Raw genomic sequence first — 21,978 nt, 5'->3', positions numbered from 1 at the left:
TGAGGATGATGGAAAAATGGAGTCCGTTTATTTCAAGGGCTTTCGTAACAAAAACAACACTGCATATGTGGGGCCACGTAAACGACTTGTTATTTTATGTAGTTTGCCCCCGGTATCATTCTTCTACTTGATATCACTGCTTCAATCATAACATAGGTTGTCACTGACCCCTGACTTCTTAGGAAGGCCAAGAGCCCTTAGGGGAGATGGAGAGCTGAACCAGACATTGTTAGCAGGTTCCCTCTAGGCTGAAGGGTCTTATACATTGCCCAGTTTCCCCACTGACTGTGACCCTCTATAGAGAAAAAAGATTATTCATCAAAGATTTCTTTATATCATAGGTCCAGTCACTATCCCTATACTTATTTATATGTACATATTGTCTCTTCTTTTCCCTTTTTTCTTTCCTTTTCTTCCTTTTTCCTCCTTCTCCCACTTTCTCTTTTCCCACCCCCTTCCACAGCATTAAGTGTTTAATATTTATTATTACTGTTGTTACTGAAATGCTTCCTTTAAGAAGAACAACAATCTTTTGTTAACCTTCACTCTAAACTGTAGGTTAGAATTCTGTATATATAGTTCTTTGGATAGATTATAGCTGAAACACTTGATAAGGTTTAGATTGCTATTCTTAATGTCTACTTTTATTATTGTTGCTGTTAACTCTTAATTTTGGGATATATTAAGTACAAGTTATGTAATGACATTTCTCAGATATTCAGAAGTATTTGAAGGTACCCAGCATATATTTGTACAACTCTGAATTCTTGCAAAGGGACAGCTAGAAATGTGGAGGACCTCTGGGATATAAGACAACTGAAAATACAGAAGTAAAAGACCCCAGCTTTTGGGATAAGAACGTGCTGTTTGACAAAAATTGCTGGAAAATTGGAAACTACTTGCATGGCAGAAACTAGGCATCGACCCACATTTAACACCATATATCAAGATAAAGTCAAAATGGGTTCATGACTTAGGCATAAAGAATGAGATTATAAATAAATTAGAGGAACACAGGATAGTTTACCTCTAAGACCTGTGGAAGAGAAAGGAATTTATGACCAAAGAAGAACTAGAGATTATTACTGATCACAAAATAGAAAATTTTGATTATACCAAACTGAAAAGTTTTTGTACAAACAAAACTAATGCAGACAAGATTAGAAGGGAATCAATAAGCTGGGAAAATATTTTTACAGTCAACGGTTCTGATAAAGGAATCATTTCCAAAATATATAGAGAATTGACTCTATAAGAAATCGAGCCATTCTCCAATTGATAAATGGTCAAAGGATATGAACAGACAGTTCTCAGATGAAGAAATTGAAACTATTTCTAGCCATATGAAAAGATGCTTCAAGTCATTATTAATCAGAGAAATGCAAATTAAGACAACTCTAAGATACCACTACACACCTGTCAGACTGGCTAGAATGACAGGGAAAGATAATGCAGAATGTTGGAGGGGATGTGGGAAAAGAGGGACACTAAGACCTAATACCTTGTTGGTGGAATTGTGAATACATCCAACCATTCTGGAGAAAAATTTGGAACTATGCTCAAAAAGTTATGAGACTGTGCATACCCTTTGATCCAGCAGTGTTACTACTGGGCTTATATCCCAAAGAGATCATAAAAAAGGGAAAGGGATCTGTATGTGCACGAATGTTTGTGGCAGCCCTCTTTGTAGTGGCCAGAAACTGGAAACTGAATGGATGCCCATCAGTTGGAGAATGGCTGAATAAATTGTGGTATATGAATATTATGGAATATTATTGTTCGGTAAGAAATGACCAACAGGATGATTTCAGAAAAGTCTGGAGAGACTTACTACACGAACTGATGCTGAGTGAAACGAGCAGGACCAGGAGATCATTATATACTTTAACAACAATACTATATGATGACCATTTCTGATGGACCTGGCCATCCTCAGCAATGAGATGAACCAAATCAGCTCCAATGGAGTAGTAATGAATTGAACCAGCTATACCCAGCGAAAGAATTCTGGGAGATGACTTAAGAACCATTACATTGAATTCCCAATCCCTATATTTTTGTACATTTGCATTTTTGAGTTCCTTCACAGGCTAATTGTACAATATTGCAAGAGTCCGATTCTTTTTGTACGGCAAAATAACGGTTTGGTCATATATGCTTATTGTGTTTCTAATTTATATTTTAATATATTTAACATCTACTGGTTATCCTGCCATCTGGGGGAGAAAATGGAGAGAAGGAGGGGAAAAATTGGAACAAGAGGTTTGGCAGTTGTCAATGCTATAAAGTTACCCTTACATATAACCTGTAAATAAAAGGCTGTTAAAATTTATTTAAAAAAAAGAAAGAAAGAAAGAAAAAGAAAATACAGAAGTATGAGATCTGACCTCTTTGAATAGTGACCACCATTGCTTAGGAAGCAGCTGACAGAGAAGAGATAAATTAAGTGTGTTTGATTTAGATCTTCAAAGAATGGGAGAGTAGGTCACTTGCAAGCAAGCCCTTCTTTTGACAAAGACACTTTAAAATCCCTCTCTCTCTACAGTTTTTAAATTTCTTGACGTCTCTTCCATGGTTTTCTCTTAATTCTATGTCATACTTGAATTTACCTAAAGACCTCTAGAGCACTTGTGGTTTTAAATTATTTTGAGCTACTATGTGAGAATGATAACAGCTCAGACTCCTCGTTGCTTTTTTTTTTTTTTTAATAGCTTTTTATTTACAAGATATATGCAAGGGTAATTTTTCAGCATTGACAATTGCAAAACCTTTTGTTCCACTTTTTCCCCTCCTTTCCCCCACCCCCTCCCCCAGTTGGCAGGTAGACTAGTACATGTTAAATATGTTAAAGTATATGTTAAATACAATATATGTATACATATCCATACTATTGCTTTGTTGCACAAGAAGAATCAGACTTTGAAATAATGTACAGTTAATCTGTGAAGGAAATCAAAAATGCAAGCGGACAAAAACAAAGTGATTGGAAGTGCTATCCTCATTGCCTTTTGAATCATAGTTACCTATACTAAAAGGATGTAATCATTCTTATTTTTTCAATAAATTAGAGAAGCCTATTTAGTATAATTAAAATATATGACCACATTCATCTTTATGTACTTGCTCACCCAGATAGTTACTAAATTTTTTTATTTTTAATTTTGTAGGAACTTCCAGAACCTACTCCTGTGAAAACCAGGCTGCCTCCTGAAATTTTTGGTGATGCTCTAATGGTGTTAGAATTTCTTCATGCATTTGGGGAGCTTTTTGATCTTCAAGATGAGTTTCCTGAAGGAGTAACACTAGGCAAGCTCTTACCTTTAGAGGAAATTCATCATAACAAGGGATATATTAAGTGTTTACATGGGAATGAAAATTTCATGCTGTATAAAAAATGATAACTTAATTTTAAAGATTTCTTGATATTTTTATATTATGAGCACAAGTACTAGGTAATAGGAATGGTGGTGGCGGGTAGTAGTTATTGTTGTCATCTTCCATTACAGATGCAGGAATTTTAAACTTAAAAGTTTGGGCTTATTTTAGGTCACACTAAAAACTATTGTTTTATTACCACTTAGTGGTAATAGTATGTAATTAGAATTTAATTATTCCTGTTCTCTAACCAATAGATTAATGGTATTCAGAAATATTGGCAGTATAGTAATTTAAGATATTTTTGTTGTTTGTTGTGCAAATTATAATTATACTTGTAGTGATCACCTTACTTTGGAATTGGCATGAATGTTATAATGATATACCTCTATTTGGATGTTTCATCTTGTGTGTATATAATTTTGTACTTTATTCACTTATGATTTTAGCTACATATTAAAATGAAAATAGTTTTTAATATTCAATATTTTAATCCATGTTTTTATTTCAATGATTTGTCTCATTTCTTAACCTCTCTGCTTTTGTACCCTATATTTGTTGTCAAAAAACCAACCACCAGGTGATGATTCTGGTGATGATCTGAGCCCCTTTTAATTTAGCTAGAATGGTTCTTGATGAACAGGACCTGCGTACTTGTGCTGTATTTGTAAACTTCATACATCATTTTAATTTTATATAAATATAAATACCTTTATTAAAAGAATATATTTTAATTTTTTAATGCTACTGTGTTTCCTATTTACATGGAAATAATTTTACATTCATTTAAAATATTTTCTTTTCAGAGGTTTTAGAGGAAGCTCTTGTGGGAAATGATAGTGAAGGCCCACTATGTGAATTGCTTTTTTTCTTCCTCACTGCCATCTTTCAAGCAATAGCTGAAGAAGAAGAAGAAGTCGCCAAAGAACAAATAACTGATGCTGATACCAAAGGTCAGAGTTCAATTCCTGTATGAATTAATATTAATTTGTTTTGAAAGTTAGAATACGTTTTACAAAGCCTTATAAAAATTGCTTCTTTATTCTAGAAGTTGAATAGGTTCAGTTGGTGGTATGGTATAACTTGTTAGATATTGGTGTGTATTTCAAAGATATATTATCATTTGTTTCATATAAATAATTGTTTGTTTTTTTTTTACTGCAGCATAGTTTTGAAGAACTTGAAGATTATTGTTCTCAGTTTTTTTCTCTCTTGTTCCTTCAGCACTATGAGATATTTCTTCTAAGAGCTAAGAAGATTATAATTCTTTAATTTAAAGATCCCTCTAAATGGAATCTATTTTTTTCCCCAAGAACTTGATCAGTTAATTTATTATAATACTTTGATTTTTATAATTAAATTTTATGTTCTGTAGCAGAGCATAATGATAGTTATTACTTACGGCAGCTTTTAGATATTTTTTGTTAGATTATTAAGACTCTAGAGTTGAGTAGTATTCTCTTCAAATGTTTTTATAACTTAATTCTTAACTGGTGGTAGGGATTTCACATTAAAAATTTTATCCTGTCAATTGCAAGTTCATAATTATTACTTTAATATTTATTCATTTTTATGGTGGCATTTTAAAAGTATAAGAATGCTTTTTTTCCCTGCGAGGCAGTTGGTGTTAAGGAACTTGCCCAGGGTTACATAGCTAGTTATTGTTAAATATCTGAGGCTGGATTTGAATTCAGATCCTCCTGACTCCAGGGCCAGTGCTTTCTAAAACTGTGCCATCTAGCTGCCCTGAGAATTTTTTCCACTCTTCCCTTTCATTCTCCACATTTTCTCCATTAAAATAACATTTATAGAGAAATATATGGAAAAATAATTGCCTATGAATGTGTTGATCACGATGCATATTCGTTATGAACCAGTGCTCAAGATGAAATCTGTGTCAAAAGAAATAAAAAATGACTACTCTGTCACCTCTACATCAGGAATTACAATTGTGGCTAAACAACTTAATGAATTTTCAATTTGAAGGATTCAAGAATTATTCAGTTTGATAGAATTTGAAACTTTATATTTCTAACTAGTCTCCCATACTTACATAATAAAGAGATGTGGAGTCAAAGTTGGCAGATGTACTGCCCTGACTATTACCAAAGTCAAATATCTTGCAATCTGTGACTTGAATCCTACTCACTACTTCTTCAGGTACTTAATTAAGAAATGTCCCAAGCCTTAATTAAATGGGATATTAACATATGCATTGTGTAATTATTTTATATGGTATAATTAGGTATGCACAGTGCTTTATTGGCTAAGTATGCATATGGGATTACCTACTTAATAATATTCTTTTTAAAGATAAGATGGAAAAGAGTAAAAGGAAAAATATAGTCAAAACTCTGTATAGATGTTAGGGTGATAAAAAGGACATATTGGGGTGTGGAGAGTGGTCAGAAGCAAAGCACTTGAGAGGAACAGGGTGAAAGGAGAGAATAAATAAATGGGAAAATAGTTTGCATGGTCATTGTGAAAAGAATTTGAAGCATTTTTCTGAGGGAGGCCTAATTTCTCAAATATACAAGGGAACTCAGTCATTTAAAAAAGAGTCATTCTCCTATTGATAAATGATCAAAAATTATGAACAGTTTACAGATGAACTAATCAAGTTATTTATAGTCATATAAAAAACTCACTGTTGATTGGAAAAATACAAATTAAAACAATTCTCAGGTACCACCTTATAGCTATTAGATTGGCTGATGGGCTAGAAAAGGAGAATGACAAATATTAGAGAGAATGTGGAAAAAATGAGACATTAATGCATTGTGGGTAGAATTCAAGGGCAATTTGGTATACAAAGGGCTATAAAATCATGTTTACCTTTTTTTTTTTAAGGCTGTCGTCTTGATATTTTTTTCTTTCTTTCTTTCTTTTTTTTTTTTTTTTTTTTTTTTTTTTTTTTTACTGAGGCAATTGGGGTTAAGTGACTTGCCCAGGATCACACAGCCAGGCAGTGTTAAGTGTCTGAGGCCAGATTTGAATTCAGGTCCTCCTGACTTCAGGGCTGGTGCATTATCCATTGCGCCACCTTGCTGCCTCTTGCTTACCTTTTAACCTAACAATACCACTATTAGGATTAGGTCTATATCCCAAAAATGATTTAAAAAAAAAAAAAAAAGAAAAGGAAACACACACACACACAACACACACACACATATTTGTAGCAGCTCTTTTCTCAGGGCAAAGAATTGGAAATTGGCGCTATGCCTATCATTTGGGAATAGCTGAGTAAACTGGTATGTGATTATAATGGAATGCTATTCTATAAGAAAAGATGAGCAGGATGTTCTCAGAAAAGCCTGAAAAGACTTCCATGAGTTCATATGAAATAAAATACACTATGTACAAAGTAATAGCAGTGTTAATGGGATTATCAGGTGAGAATGACTTTGCAATCCAATAATTTGAGACTACTCTGAAGGATTTAGGATGAAAAATGCTATTCATACTCAGAGAAAGAATTGATTATGTCTTCATACAGATTGAAGCATGCTTTTTTTTTTTTAACTTTATTTTTCTTGAGGGTTCTTTTTGGAGGGTGAATCTATTTTTTAATTTCACAGCATAATTTTTATGGAAATGTTCTACCTAGCTTCACATGTGCCTTCTCAATATGAGAGAGGGGGGTGGGGAGAAAAGGAAGTAAAGGAGAAAATCTGGATCTTAGAGTTTTGAAAAACAAATGTTAAAAAATGTTTTATATGTAATGGGAAAATACTAAATCAAAAAAAAGGGGAAAAAACTTTCTGTGATGAGAAATTTTGAAAAATAATAATGTGGATGAAACTGATGTATAAAAACAATTGTGGCAAGTATTTGTCAAAAAAACCACTAAATTTTATTGTAAGCTATAGAGTAATGCCAATTATGTTGTAGTGAGAGTTACCAAGAAAAAATTGATTAGAGATTTAAATCTATATAGTAGGGAATTTGTAATCTCAGTGATAAAAAGAATTTGTGAAAAAATCCACAAACACTTCAGATGTCTACCCTTAAGTTGGGATACAAAGGCAAGAATCAAATAGCTCCTTGCCCTTAAGGGGATATACATACATAAATATCTACACTTACATACAGTAAGAAGGGAAAATTTTGTATAGTTTTTCTCTATAGATAATCACTTCCCTTAAGCCAAAATTTCTCATAGAAGTAGTCTTTGTTAAAATTCTTTCTCTTTCTCATCTTATCTCTAAAAAAATTTTTTTTGATAAGGGAGTGTGTGTGTGATTTGTGTGTATATGTGTGTATAAATATGCATATACATATTCAACACATACTGTACTGAGGTTCTTACTTTTAGATTATGAGTACTTCAGTTGCAGTACAATAATCATGCTAATAAAACTTAATTCTCAACACTTAGATTTGATAACTATATATAGATAGATAGATATTTATCTATCTATCTATATATGTATGTGTGTTTTTAATGAGATGTAACCTGGAATGTCTTTATTTCTTATTGATCCAACAATGTTATTCACTGATCTTAGAAACCTCCAGTCAGACAAATGGAATGCTGTTGATTTATTTTAATGTAATAATGTAATTTCCAAGTTATACCTCCAGTTCATTTCTCTTAAGGTCTTTTATTTCCCTTGTTGCAATAGGATATTATAAGGTATGTATTTTCACTACAGAAAGCAATTTGAATAAAATTAAAATGTGGTAAAAGTTGAAAAGAAAGAGAACCACTTAATAAAAATTTATAAATAAGTTCCATATCTGAGTATATAGAGCTATTGGAAATTTTGTCTTTTCTACAATGCAATTCAAAAGTATATTGGCTAGATGAGTTTATGTGGGAAAAATAAAGGAAGTTTTTTAGGTCACATTTCCCTGAAGTGAAAGAATCATTCTATTCTGTTTGAAACCCAGTTTTAGATTTAGGGTGGAGAGAGAGAGAGAGAGAGAAAGTGACAAGAGAGGGAATTAAAAAGGAAGGGAGAGGGAGAAAGAATATATTTTATTTTTTCACTTTTCCCACATCATATATATTCTTGTTTGTGCTTATAATATATTTTCCTTGAAGCATTTGATGATTATTCTGTTGTCATCATTAGTATAGTGAATCTAGATAGGTAAAAGTTAGGAACAGAAACATGTCATCCTGGAATGTATTTCAAATACCATTTAATCCAAACCTATTTTTTATTTTATAGATGAGGAAACTTGAGCTCAAGGAAGTTATGTGAATTGCCCAAAATCACCACAACTAGCCAATGGCAGAGCCAGGATTAAAACCCTAGGCTTTTTGACTTCAGTCTCGTTCTTTCCATTCCACTATAATGCACCAATAGGTGTTTGGGTTTTCTTGTTTGTTTATATGTATGTTTGTTTTTGTTTTTGTAATTGAAACATGAAAATTGCTTCTTACCATTATTTGGTTTTATGACAGATTACAAGGAGATTTTCCTTTTTTTATCTTTGGAATGCAAGATTTTTGAGACTTTGAAAGAATTTTTTTTTAATTAAGTGGAAAATTTAGTGAATTTCCCTGAGCATTAGACCACTGTGCATTTTGATTATTATTATTTTTAACCTATAGAATTGTGAATATAGTATTTGAAACATTATATTTGGAACTTAATGGGCTAATATTTTGTGATTGGATAGTGTGAAAAGGCTGACCATATTTCTGTCAACCCTTTGGAGAACTATTCACAAGTGCTGAGGGAATCATTGTTTGAGACTAATGAAAATTTCCTAGAAATGACTATATTGGTAACTGATTATAAAGTGTTACAGTTCTTAGACCTTCTTAGTAACAACTTACATTTGGTTTCCAAAAATTAGCATTAAATTTTGGCATGAATTAACTTTGAAATGTCTGTAAAAGAAGGGTTATCTGAATTGTTTGATTTTAATTTTTGAAATAGCCTTTCCAAAGACCAAAGTGAAGAAATACAACATTTGTGAAGTATTACTTCACTTAAATGATTGTCAAAGTACATTACAACTTTTATGTCAATGTGTATGTGTGTCTATTGTGAAGAGCCTAACAATTGATTGAGTATTGCATGATTTTAGGATAATATAGTTTTTAGATGGCTTGTAGGTAGAATGAGTAGTGACAACTTCATATTGTACTTAGTGAGGATTCTGTTGAGGCTTATGAATGCTAAGTTGTCTCTTGAATCTTTTTAAAAGGGCTACTTTCCTACCCAATATGCAAGCTTTGATTTGCACTAGAATAAAGTATTTATTTCCTTAAAGATTTAACAGAGGCTTTGGATGAAGATGCAGACCCCACAAAATCTGCACTGTCTGCAGTTGCAACTTTGGCAGCTGCATGGCCACAGTTACACCAGGGTATGTGTGGGTTTACTTTTTTTTTCGTTTTATTTTTATTTTTATAAAAAAGGCACATTTTACATTACTAAATACATATAATTGTTTATATTCTAAATAACTGCATTTTATTTTTATTTTTTTTAACAACTATAGGCTGCAGTTTGAAAAGCTTGGATCTTGATAGCTGCACTCTTTCTGAAATCCTCAGACTTCATATCTTGGCATCAGGTGCTGATGTAACATCAGCAAATGCAAAGTATCGTTATCAGAAACGAGGAGGATTTGATGCTACAGATGATGCCTGTATGGAACTTCGTTTAAGTAATCCTAGTCTACTGAAGAAACTTTCAAGCACTTCAGTATATGATTTGTTGCCAGGTAAAATAAAATAAAGACAAAGATTTTATAGCCCACTTTTAGAACCATATGCACCTGACTCCATTCTTAATCATTCTGCTTCCAGTTCTTGAAAAGGCTAAGCATTTAAAAGCATTCAACTGTATTTATATGATAACAATTAAGAAATTGAATAGTCCCTTATGTATACATAATAGAAAAAGAAACTATTATCATTACTTTTTATTATTATAGCTTGTAATTTTATTTTTATCCCTTCTTTTGTTTTATTCTAAATTTGAATTGTATTAAATTGTCTGGCTTCTCTTTGACAAACATTTCTTTAAAAAAGCTATTACTACTTACAGGGTGATTGTATGTAGTAGGGAATATGATATATAAACAAACAATTAAAGTGCTATAAATACTACATAGAAGTATTATTAAAAAAAAACTACAAATAAAATGGTGTTTGGTGTTGTACCTATCTTTCTGGACAGCTCCTCAGTTTCCTTTGTAGGCTCATCTTTCATGTCCTTTTTCTTGTTTGTGAGTATACTCTTAAGACTTTGTCCTAGTCCTCCTTCTCTTTTTTATTTTTATTTTATTTTTCAAACATGTGGACAATTCTTCAACATTATTACCCATGCAAAACTTTGTGTTCCAATTTTTCCCCTCTTCCCCCATGCCATCCCTTAGATAGCAAATAATCCAATATATGTTAAACATGGTAGAAATATATGTTAAATCCACTATATGCATACATATTTATATAATTATCGTGCTGCATAAGAAAACTCATATCAAACCAGTAAAAGAGAAAGAGAAAAGCAAAATAAAATGTAAGCAAACAACAGAAAGAGAATGCTAAGTTGTGGTCCACACTCAGTTCCCACAGTCCTCTCTCTGGATGTAGATGACTCTCTTCATCACTGAACATCACTGAACAATTAGAACTGAATCATCTCATTGTTGAAGAGAGCTACTTCCATCAGAATTGATCATCGTATAATCTTGCTGTTGCCATGTATAATGGTCTCTTGGTTCTGCTCATTTCACTTAGCATCAGTTCATGTTTGAATGTAAAAATTTTATTTTTATTGCTTCCCTTCTCATATTGGCTGCACGTGTTTTTGTTTGTACAAAAACTTTTTAACTTAATTTAATCAAAATTATCTATTTAGTAATCAGTAATTATCTCCAATTTTTCTTTGTTCACACATTCCTTCCTCCTCCACAGATCTGAGAGGTAAACTATTCTATGTTCTTCTAATTTGTTTGTAATAGTATTCTTTATGTCTAGATCATGAATCCATTTCAAAAGTTGGTATATTCAAGACAGAGCTCATTAACTTTCCTCCTGAACCTACTCCCTCTACTCCCTTTCCTAATTTTTCTGTATTTGTTCAAGGAGCCTTGTAATCATCTGTAAGTCATCACCCAGTAAGATCTGGGTTCAAATGCCTTTTTTTGAAATATGCTGACTGATTCTGGGCAAGTCATTTTAACTTCTCAGTTAAGTGCTACTCTCAGTTTCTCAGGAAACTATAATACTAGGGGTGCACAGCTTGGCACAGGGATTGCCAAGTCTTTGCTACATCAAGTAATAGTTTTCTCACCAGAATTTCCCATCTGTTTAGTGAAATCATGGTGGTCTTCCCTTTACACACTCGCTAATCCCCGAAGTTAGCTATTTATGATGTTAGTGAATGCTGTGATAGATTAAAAATTTAATCTATCACTATTTTTTATATTGTTGCTGCCAAGGAAACACTTTGTTTCAATTTAATCTGAGGTCTTTTGATGAAATTGCCTAAAAATGAATACTTAAATGGTGACTTCTTTTGCATCAATCATAAAAACCACTTATTTGACATGTTTAAGAAAACTCTTTCCCTTTATTTTTGCATTATATCACAGAAACTAGGAAAGTTTTTGTGTTTCTATGATGTATAATTTAGAAAGTATATTCATGATTTTTAATAGGGGAGAAGATGAAGATACTTCATGCTCTCTGTGGGAAACTACTAACCCTCGTCTCCACTAGGGATTTTATTGAAGACTATGTAGACATATTAAGACAGGCCAAACAGGAGTTCCGGGAGCTCAAGGCAGAGCAACATCGAAAAGAGAGAGAAGAAGCAGCAGCCAGGTCTGAATCAAATAAAGTTACTAGAGATGTATAATATAACTTACTATTCAAATAGAACAGTATTGGCTCATTTGTGACAAATGCTTTTCTTTGCCTCTGTCCTTTGTGTCCCTACTTTACACATGTAAATATAGGGGGGGAAAACCTGGGTTTTGCATTAGAAGACTTGCATTTATTTGATTTTTTTTAGGTATAGTACTTCTGTGACTTTGGCCAAATAGCTTAAAACTAAAACTCTTTTGAGTTTTAGTCCTCTTGTCTGTTAAGTGGGATTAATATACTGTTTACCTCAAAATTAATTATGATGACCACATGAGATTTATAAAGCTTAAATATTATGTAAATTTAAATTAAAATCTATTGACCATATTACCATTCATCTCTTTTAAAGGGAAATGATAGAAATATTTTTAAAAATTTTGTTTTCTTGATCTTTGGAGCTGTAATTGACAATCTAGTGCTAAAAATAGTATCAAGTATCTTCCATGACCTTGTAATAAGGAAAAGACTCAGATAGTGCTTGTGCTACAAATATACACATCAAATAAACTGAAGTATCTTATTATTTTTATGATTAGGATTCGTAAAAGGAGGGAAGAGAAACTTAAAGAGCAAGAACAAAAGATAAAAGAAAAAGAAGAAAAACTTAAGGAAGAAGAACAAAGAAATCCTATTGCAGAAGTATCTACTGGGTATGACTTTAGTTATTGGCCTACTCAGTAATATATTAAAAATCCTCAATTTTGTGGAAAATGCCTTAGATTTTCTAGTGAAAAGCAGTTTTACTACCTGAACCTGTAATAACTTGTCAGAGATTAAATTTAAGTTTTAAGAAGTTGAAATCAAATGAAAAGCTGTGTTTTAAAAATTTGTAAATTTATGCTTGTAGCTCTTATGCATTATTATTGGAAAAAATCTATTTAATCCATAATTTGGAGTCAAGAAAAACTTGTTTCAATGTTGTCTCAGGTATTATGGGACCCTGGGTAAGTTATTTAACTGATATTTTTTAATCCTCATTTTATAAATGAGGAAAATGAGGATAATAAAACATTTCAGGGTTTGTTCTGAGAAATCAAATAAAATTGTAGAACAAACTTGTTATATAAAGGTGTTAAAAAATCTTTGCTATTCTAACAAAAGGGGGGAAAAGACAAATAAACCTTTTAATACTATATAAATGTTATTCTTGCAGAGGGAACAAAAGCTGTTTAACTAAACTAAACAACATACTATTAAAGCATTTTAGATAATATTCCATATTCTTAACTTTAACACCTCAGCAATTAAAGTCAAAGAAGAAGTACTGTTTCTCACCTCCTTTTCAGGGCCAAACATAATTGTTACTGTTAATTTACAGCCATTTTTGTTTTGTAATTTTCTACACACATATACACACACACACATACCTACTTTTGTATATATGTTTTCACTCTCAATTCATGTAAGACTGGGTGGTTTTTAAGCTTTGTTTTAAAGGTAGAATCATGTTATATGGCTGGGGAAATTAAAATTTCTAGAAATAGAAATAAAATGTTCTATAGACAGTTGATATACTTGACTATATCATTGAATAGTGTAATTATTTATTAAGGGAAGAAGAACGAGAAGATCTTGATACTAGTACTGAAAGCAAAGAAATTGAACAGAAAGAACAGGATCAGGATACAGCCACAGAAGATGAAGAAGAATTGTTACTACATAAAAGAAGAAGAGGTAAATTACTCTCTCTTTTGCTCTCTTTTTTTCCCCAGTTAATATAAAAATGAAACTAAAAATAGACAGCGATGTCATTTAATGCCTATAAAGCCAATCTCAAAGACCCTGAGTTCATTCCTACCCTATCCTACCTTTGACACATAATTTAGTTTCTAAAAATACTAATAAAATATAAAAACAATCTATAAATTATAGAGAAGGTGCTAATTTCCACTGCTATAGAAAGTTTCTTTACCAGAGTTTCCTATAAAATTGTTGCTTGTACCATTGAAATCATAAAACCAGTCCTTATCCTTGTCATCTTAATTACAAAATTATCAAATGTTTATCCAGTTCTCAACAATGATGAGTAAAATGCTAATTAATCTACTTTAATTCTTAAAATAAAAAATTTTTATCCTTAAGAAGGGAGTATCTATAAACTGTAGGCCAACAAACTTCAATTTCTGCAAGTGGCAATTACAAATAAGCCAGTGTGACTTCAAGAAATCAGGATAATTAGATGGTACAGTAGAGAGAGTACTTACTTTAGAGTCAGGAGGACCTGAGTGTATGTGTGTGTATGTGTGTGTGTGAGTATACACACATATTTTTTTTTTGCTGAGGCATTTGGGGTTAGTGACTTGCCCAGGGTCACACAGCTAGGAAGCAGAATCAAGATATAAAAATTTTTAATAAATTAAAACATTGGGTAATGTCATAAAATGAAATTTTGGCTATGTGATGTCAAAATCAGCTTTAAAAGTATAAGATGGGGAAGTTATGTCTAAATAGCTGTTCATCTAAACTTTGAACACCAAGTTTTCTGGAAAGATGTTAATAAAAGTTAGAAATTGTGCAGACCTTAGAAATCTTGGGGTAATGTAAAACCAAAGCTACCTTTGATATTGGGTTCCCAGTCCCTAGAAGTCTTCAAGCAACACTGAGGTTTGTTGGAGAACAGAATCTTGTTTCAGGGATGGTTTGAACTTCCTTTCCATACTCTGTAATTATGTGAACAAAAGTGAATGAACATATTCTTTGAAATTTCTTCCCTTTTTTTTTGGCACCATTACTTAGAATAGTAAGATGTTGAATTAAATGTAATTTACATTCAGGGAAAATATAGTGATTAGACTGAGACAACATTTTAAAGATTGTGGTGCCAAAGCAATGATTTCTTCATTATAAAATTGATTGTTTTATAGCAGTCACCTTTTTAGACAGGCAGTGGGACATATTGTATTTGCATTTGCTAATGAGACTATTAGAAATTTTAACTATTTAGATAGATAATATTTTAAAAGTTTTTTCATCCATATTGGAAACATATAAATTTTTCTTTGGTAAGAGAATCAAATTTTGAACATAAAATAGAATGACTTGGCTCTCTTTGGGTATAGGAGGGTGGAAAAGGAATATTTAGATTAGAAAATGTAATAAGGACATTTAATTCCTTTATTTCAGATCTAGTTAATTTCATTATGCTCTGCATTGGTGTAGGATGTCTTCATATTATTTGAAAACTCCATACTTGTGATTCCAGCCTTCTTTCCCAGGCTTGTTGATATTTCCATTGAGACAAATAATGGAAAAAGTGAAGCTATGTAAAACTTTAACAGTGTTGTGTGAAAGTCTATTTTATTCAATTCTAGAGAAAGTTGTAAATATAGCATCATTAACTATCTTTTTATTAGCAGGAAAAAGAGGGCAGAATGGATTTAAAGAATTCTTAAGTCAAGAAGATTCTGGCTATTCAAAGAATGAACCATTTACTGCTGATGAAGAAGAAACTTTAAAACAGGAACAACAAAAAAAGGAGAAAGATCTTCTAGAAAAAATTCAAAGTGCCACAGCCTGTACCAATATTTTTCCCTTAGGTCGTGACCGCATGTATAGGCGTTACTGGATTTTCCCTTCTGTTCCTGGATTGTTTATAGAAGAAGATTATTCTGGTCTCACTGAAGACATGCTGTTGCCTAAGCCTAAGTCATCGTCATTTCAAAATAATGTACAATCTGTAGTGACAAGTGAACTTCAAGAATCAACTAAAACTTCAGAGTCTTTTAAATCTGAATCTACCTCCAATATTGATTCTACCCTCCTACCAAGGCCAGTACATAAGCCAAATCGATGGTGTTTTTATAGTTCTCGGGAGCAACTAGACCAATTAATTGAGGCTCTTAATTCCCGAGGCTATAGAGAAAGTGCCTTAAAAGAAACTCTTCTACAAGAAAAAAGTAGAATTTATGAACAACTGGCCAGTTTTTCTGAGGAAAAATTTCATATTCCAGGTAAAGTTGTACTAAAGATATTTTATTTTTGATTTTCAAAACTCTAGTTTTAAAAAAGTTATTGAACTTAGTTTTTAGCTATATTTTGTTACTACCATTTTAAAAATTTTATTAATCTATGTACCACTGTTATTTCCCTTTACTATTGGACTCTTCCTTATAACAAAAATACTTATGTAAAAATTACCTGACAAAACAAATCTCTTATTTGATTGTCATAAGCCATATAACACAACCATAATTCCATTGTTCCTTTATAAATTGAAAGTAGGTTTTAATGTTCTTTAATTTACACTATTGTAGTCACTGTTTATGTTGTTTTTGCTAGTGGTGCTTTCTTCACTTTGCATGTTAATCTAAACTCTTCATCAGTGGTATCAAATGTAAATAGAAATATATAAAGATCACTGTTGGTTTGTATTGAGTTAGAAAACCTTATGAACACTATTTATGTTTAATTGCATTTTTAATTAGTTTGTTAAATATTCTCAACTACATTTCAATCTGGTTTGGGACATGTTCAGGAAAGATGTGGACCACATGGTTGACACTTGTTTTAAAGGATTAGTTTTGAAGTTCTTTTGATCAGCTTTCTGCATGTTAAGTTTTCTAACTTAAATTTTGTAAAAGTTTATTTGGAAATTTTTCATTTAAGATGGCAATGTGAAAGATCATACAAAAAATGTCTAGCTAGCAGATAGATGTCTGAGAAAGACCCATTAAAAATCTATGATAAAGAAAACTAAAAGGAACTAATCCAATTAAGAATAACACAAAACATATTCTCATGGCAGGGAGAAAAGCCACAATAAGGACCCATGTACATTCTCCCAAAGATGGAGTTTAACTAGTACTTTAAACAAGAAATAGTAAGCTAACTAGGCATCCGAGGAAAGCAAAATGATTTCTGGGGGGAGTTCTTTATTGAGAATTGTGCAAGGAAAAGATATATTGGCCAAGGCCAAAACCCAAAGTTAAACAGTAGGAGACATTGGATAAATTAAAGAATGCTAAGGTTGTGAAAGCTGGAGTGAAGGAGAAGATGAGGGAAAAAAAAGTGGGGGTAGGTATTCCTCTCAAAGACTTTAACTTCAAAGGGCAGAAGAGACCTAGGATGATAGGGATGAAAGATTCAGGTGAAATCTTTTGCTTTTTTGTTTTTTTTCAGGATGAGAGAGACATGGGTGTATTTGTTTTCAGGAAAGAGCAAGCCAGCAAGAAGGGATATCCTAAGTTATAGAGTAGGTATGATGGGAAATTCATTCAGAAATGATTGGACAGAATGGAATCACTTGAATTGGGATCATATAAGATATAAGGATAAAGGAAGAGATAGTGGCAGAAGACATCTGAGTGATGGGAGATGGAAGAAGAGGGAGCTCATGGCAAATAACCTTAATTTTTTTATAAAAGATTTTCACCTGAAAAGATGTAGGGGAAAAACCATGGGTGTTTGAAGAAAGATGAAAAGATATGGAAAAAGTCACTGCAGAGTGGGATAATGAGTTGCATAGGAGTTCAAATCTGGCCTCAGAACACTTAGTTACTGTGTGACCTTTTGCATTTCAGTAATCCTATTTGCTTCATTTTCCTTATCTGTAAAATGAGCTGGAAAGGAAAAGACAGATGATTACAGGAAGAGTGGAGTAAGTCAAAAAATTCCAAGCTCTCCAGATTTCCCCTACAAACAAAACAAAATTGTACCTCAGGGTGAACATAGACCAGTGAAAAACAAAGAAACTTACAAACAAAAATAGGGCAGAATAGGAGGAGGAGTTCTGAGACAAAACTGGATTTAGATGGGTTTGACTTGTGTGAAGTGTAAACACCTCCAGGCTTCACAGAAACAGCAAACATGAAGCCCTGGGGCTAGCTGGGTTGGAGATAGCCTCAGAACAAACCATAGGACCTCAGTGGATGGGAAATTGGGGTCTGAGCCTAAGAACCTCAACTCATTAGGAATGCCAGGCCCAACTGTGCAGAGATGCTACCCTGGGCAAAAAGGAACTAATATAGTATAGAATATACTACATCTATAGTATAGTGTAGTATATTCTATATATACATAGAGTGTATATAGAGTGTAGAAGCAGGTGGGGTTAGTAATAGTAGATTTCTTGAAATGGAAATTTGTTACATATTTTGAATTCTCTCTGATGTTGGGCACATGACAATGTTTTCATTTATTTTCTGTCTTTTTCTACTTTGTATTTAGTTTTAAATAATTTTTTTTTAAAAATGGAAAATAAAAGGAAAGGGAAAACCATTCCTATATCTTTTCCAAGAAAACCCAAAACATTTCTCTCTCTTTTTTTTTTAATTTTAATAACTTTTTATTGATAGAACTCATGCCAGGGTAATTTTTTACAGCATTATCCCTTGCATTCATTTCTGTTCCGATTTTTCCCCTTCCTCCCTCCACCCCTTCCCCCAGATGGCAAGCAGTCCTTTACATGTTGAATAGGTTACAGTATATCCTGGATACAATATTTTTGTGCAGAACCGGACAGTTTTCTTGTTGCACAGGGAGAATTGAATTCAGAAGGTATAAATAATCCGGGAAGAAAAACAAAAATGCAAGCAGTTTATATTCATTTCCCAGTGTTCTTTTTCTGGGTGTAGCTGCTTCTGTCCATCTTTGATCAATTAAGGCTTTCTTTATCGAAGAGATCCACTTCCATCAGAATACATCCTCAAACAGTATCGTTGTTGAGGTATATAATGATCTCCTGGTTCTGCTCATTTCACTCAGCATCAGTTCATGTAAGTCTCGCCAGTCCTCTCTGTATTCATCCTGCTGGTCATTCCTTACAGAACAATAATATTCCATAACTTTCATATACCACAATTTACTCAACCATTCTCCAATTGATGGACATCCTTTCATTTTCCAGCTTCTAGCCACTACAAACAGGGCTGCCACAAACATTTTGGCACATACAGGTCCCTTTCCTTTCTTTAGTATCTCTTTGGGGTATAAGCCCAGTAGAAACACTGCTGGATCAAAGGGTATGCACAGTTTGATAACTTTTTGAGCATAGTTCCAAATTGCTCTCCAGAATGGCTGGATGTGTTCACAATTCCACCAACGATGTATCAGTGTCCCTGTTTTCCCACATCCCCTCCAACATTCCCCATTATCTTTCCCTGTCATTCTAGCCAATCTGACAGGTGTGTAGTGGTATCTCAGAGTTGTCTTAATTTGCATTTCTCTGATTAATAATGATTTGGAGCATATTTTCATATGTCTATAAATAGTTTCAATTTCTTCGTCTGAGAATTGTCTGTTCATATCCTTTGACCATTTATCAATTGGAGAATGGAAAACCCAAAACATTTCTCAAAGACTCAGACACAGCTGAACAAAAACAAAGCGAGATGTATAATATGATTGCCTAGCTATAGAAGAGGGTCAGTTGTAGGTGGACCTTATCAGAATAATTGTGATTTTTTTTTCCCCCTTCATTCAGCAGCACATGAGGAGTGAAAGGGCGAATGAATGGTGGGAAGGCTTGTAATCAGGTGTGTGTGTATATGTATGTATATGATCAACATTCAGTAGAGGAGGGCATTGAGTGGTCAGGGGATTGAAAGGCAAGGTGCAGATATGAAATCCAGTTTTATAGAGGAAGAGATGAAAAGTGAACATGTTATGGTCAGACAAGGGATTTTGATGTTTTTGAATGCGTATGATCCTCTTTGCAGCTTAAGTAAGGTGAAAAACTAGTAATTTGTGGGAAATATTTGAAAAAAGAATTTATGATAAACTATGTATGGAGGCAAACATTTCAGAGGAGAAAAAAATTTTAAGCTATATACCTAATTTCATTGAGGAAAGTGATTTCATACACACTTTTGAGGAAAGTGATTTTAGATAATGGCTACTAGGATTTTTGATTCAGTGGAAATATGAATAATGTTATCTTAAATGAGGAGAAATTACTAAATAATAGAAGAGGAGAAGCTGGGATGTGACACTGCGGAGCAAGGAAGAGTCTAACTCCCTATCCTCAGGCAGTGAGCCAAAGAATATGCATAAAGATCCAACTGGTACTAGAGAGGCTGTCATGAGCTAAGTTTCAGTAATAGCTAGCAGAAGGAAGGAATGAAAGAGGAAAAGGTGCTGAATAAAAGGAAGTTTATTGCTTATGGAACAGGCTGTATGCACACAATAACTATAAGCAGTCTCAGAGTAAAACAATAAATTTTTAAAAAGACAGCCACAAGAACAAGAAGAAATGAAAAAAGTGAAATAATTGTTGGATAAGAAAAATAATTGAAAGGTACCTAAATCAATCAGAAGAAAATTTAAAATGCAGCCAAAATAAGCAAACAAAATATTGAAAAACTAGAAAACTGTTAAGACATTTGTTCTGGATTTTTGCACTGTGCTGGAAAATAGGTAGATCACTTAAGAGGAGGGAAGGAAACATGGGATTCAAGAAATCATTAAAAACTGCTCAGAACAATTCAAACTGGAAATCAAAGTTAAAACTAAAATTTACCTCCTTAACAGAAACATCAAAATTGAAGTAAAGTACCACAGTTAGCCAGAGAACCAGTCAAGAGCAACTAAAAAGAACTCAAATTGAAACATGACATTCTAGAAGGCAAAATATGAAGGCTTATAACCAATAATAAATAACCCGTTAAACTAAATAATAGGGAAAATGAACCTTTGATAGAACAATTAACTTTTTCATTCATGATGAGCTAAGCAGAAACTCTGAAGTGCAAACATTGGTATAAAAGAAACCTAGATAAGTACATTTGAGTAATAGAAGAGGTTCATGGATGAAAAAGTGCTTACATTATAGTGAGGGAGAAGAGACAGATCTCTTTAGAATCCTAAAATGAAAAAGTGCTTACATTATAATAAGGGAGAAGAGACAGGTCTCTTTAGAATCCTAAAGTTTTCAAAGATAACAAAGGCAAACATTCATTTACTTTATTTTGTTATGGTTGGCAGAGGGGGCAAAGTTAAATAAGGGAAAGGAATATACCCAAGAAAATTAAAGAATGAAGAACTTACAGTTCATGTAAATAATATTAGACAAGAAGAGGAGTTTATGAACCTGAAGGGGTAGGGTGCAGTAAAGGAGCTATCTGATTTCAAATCAAGTCAATAAACATTTATTAATTTCAGACAATGCCAAATTCTCTTGGTCCCAAGGTTAGCTGGGACTCGAAAGAAGCAATTCCACATGTGGGGCATAGCCACTGAAAAATGCCCTGAGTTGGATATTCAAAGTATATCAAGGAGTTCAGTGCTGATGTGAAGATGTAAGAAGATCAGAAAGATAGGAATGGGCTGGATTTTCAAAGATTTATATCTTTTATCCTTAATAGTAATAATTACATTATCTCATTCACAACCTTGAGATATATATATATGTTGAAACATAGTTTGAAGTAAGAAAAAAAGTGCTAAATTTAATAAAAGGTAAGTATTAGGAAAAGAAAATAAAGGAGAGTAGAATTGTAGAGGGAATAGTGAGCAAGTACAATAAACTCTAGCTTCAGAAGATTGATTATAAAGTAGAGAATTGAAAGAAACAAAAGTGGAAGAATCAAAAACAAAGGTCTGAACTTGGAGTGAAAAGAGAAGAGGAGAGGCAAAAAGAATAGTACTAATTTTAGAATCTTAGTTCTAATTCTAATGTTCTTTTCTTTCTCTATTCCCTTTGTATTTGTAAAGAAGGAAGTAAGGAGAAAAAGAGGAAAATTATAGGATGAAATACATAATTAAGTCACAATCAGGAACCCTCAATGAGATGAACTCATTAAATGTGAAAGAAGATAGCAGAATGGATT

At 32.7% G+C, this 21,978-nt stretch overlaps 1 protein-coding gene across 4 annotated transcripts in view; it reads left to right on the top strand.

Moving 5' to 3' along the window:
• The window catches only part of BAZ1A (bromodomain adjacent to zinc finger domain 1A), a 109,747-nt gene that overhangs the window by 64,366 nt on the left and 23,403 nt on the right, over window positions 1-21,978 (top strand). For 3 of the 4 annotated variants that reach the window (XM_051977974.1, XM_051977973.1, XM_051977971.1), the window contains 8 exons: window positions 3,168-3,306; window positions 4,182-4,328; window positions 9,607-9,702; window positions 9,838-10,062; window positions 12,007-12,172; window positions 12,751-12,864; window positions 13,767-13,888; window positions 15,568-16,164. In XM_051977974.1, coding sequence (XP_051833934.1) covers window positions 3,168-3,306; window positions 4,182-4,328; window positions 9,607-9,702; window positions 9,838-10,062; window positions 12,007-12,172; window positions 12,751-12,864; window positions 13,767-13,888; window positions 15,568-16,164 — 1,606 coding nt within the window. The remainder of the gene's footprint in view (window positions 1-3,167; window positions 3,307-4,181; window positions 4,329-9,606; window positions 9,703-9,837; window positions 10,063-12,006; window positions 12,173-12,750; window positions 12,865-13,766; window positions 13,889-15,567; window positions 16,165-21,978) is intronic. The other variant, XM_051977972.1, reaches the window with a different exon arrangement.

The sequence above is a fragment of the Antechinus flavipes genome, chromosome 2, assembly GCF_016432865.1.
Source record: "Antechinus flavipes isolate AdamAnt ecotype Samford, QLD, Australia chromosome 2, AdamAnt_v2, whole genome shotgun sequence".
Classification (NCBI taxonomy): domain Eukaryota; kingdom Metazoa; phylum Chordata; class Mammalia; order Dasyuromorphia; family Dasyuridae; genus Antechinus; species Antechinus flavipes.
This window is presented reverse-complemented; position numbering and strand designations above follow the sequence as displayed.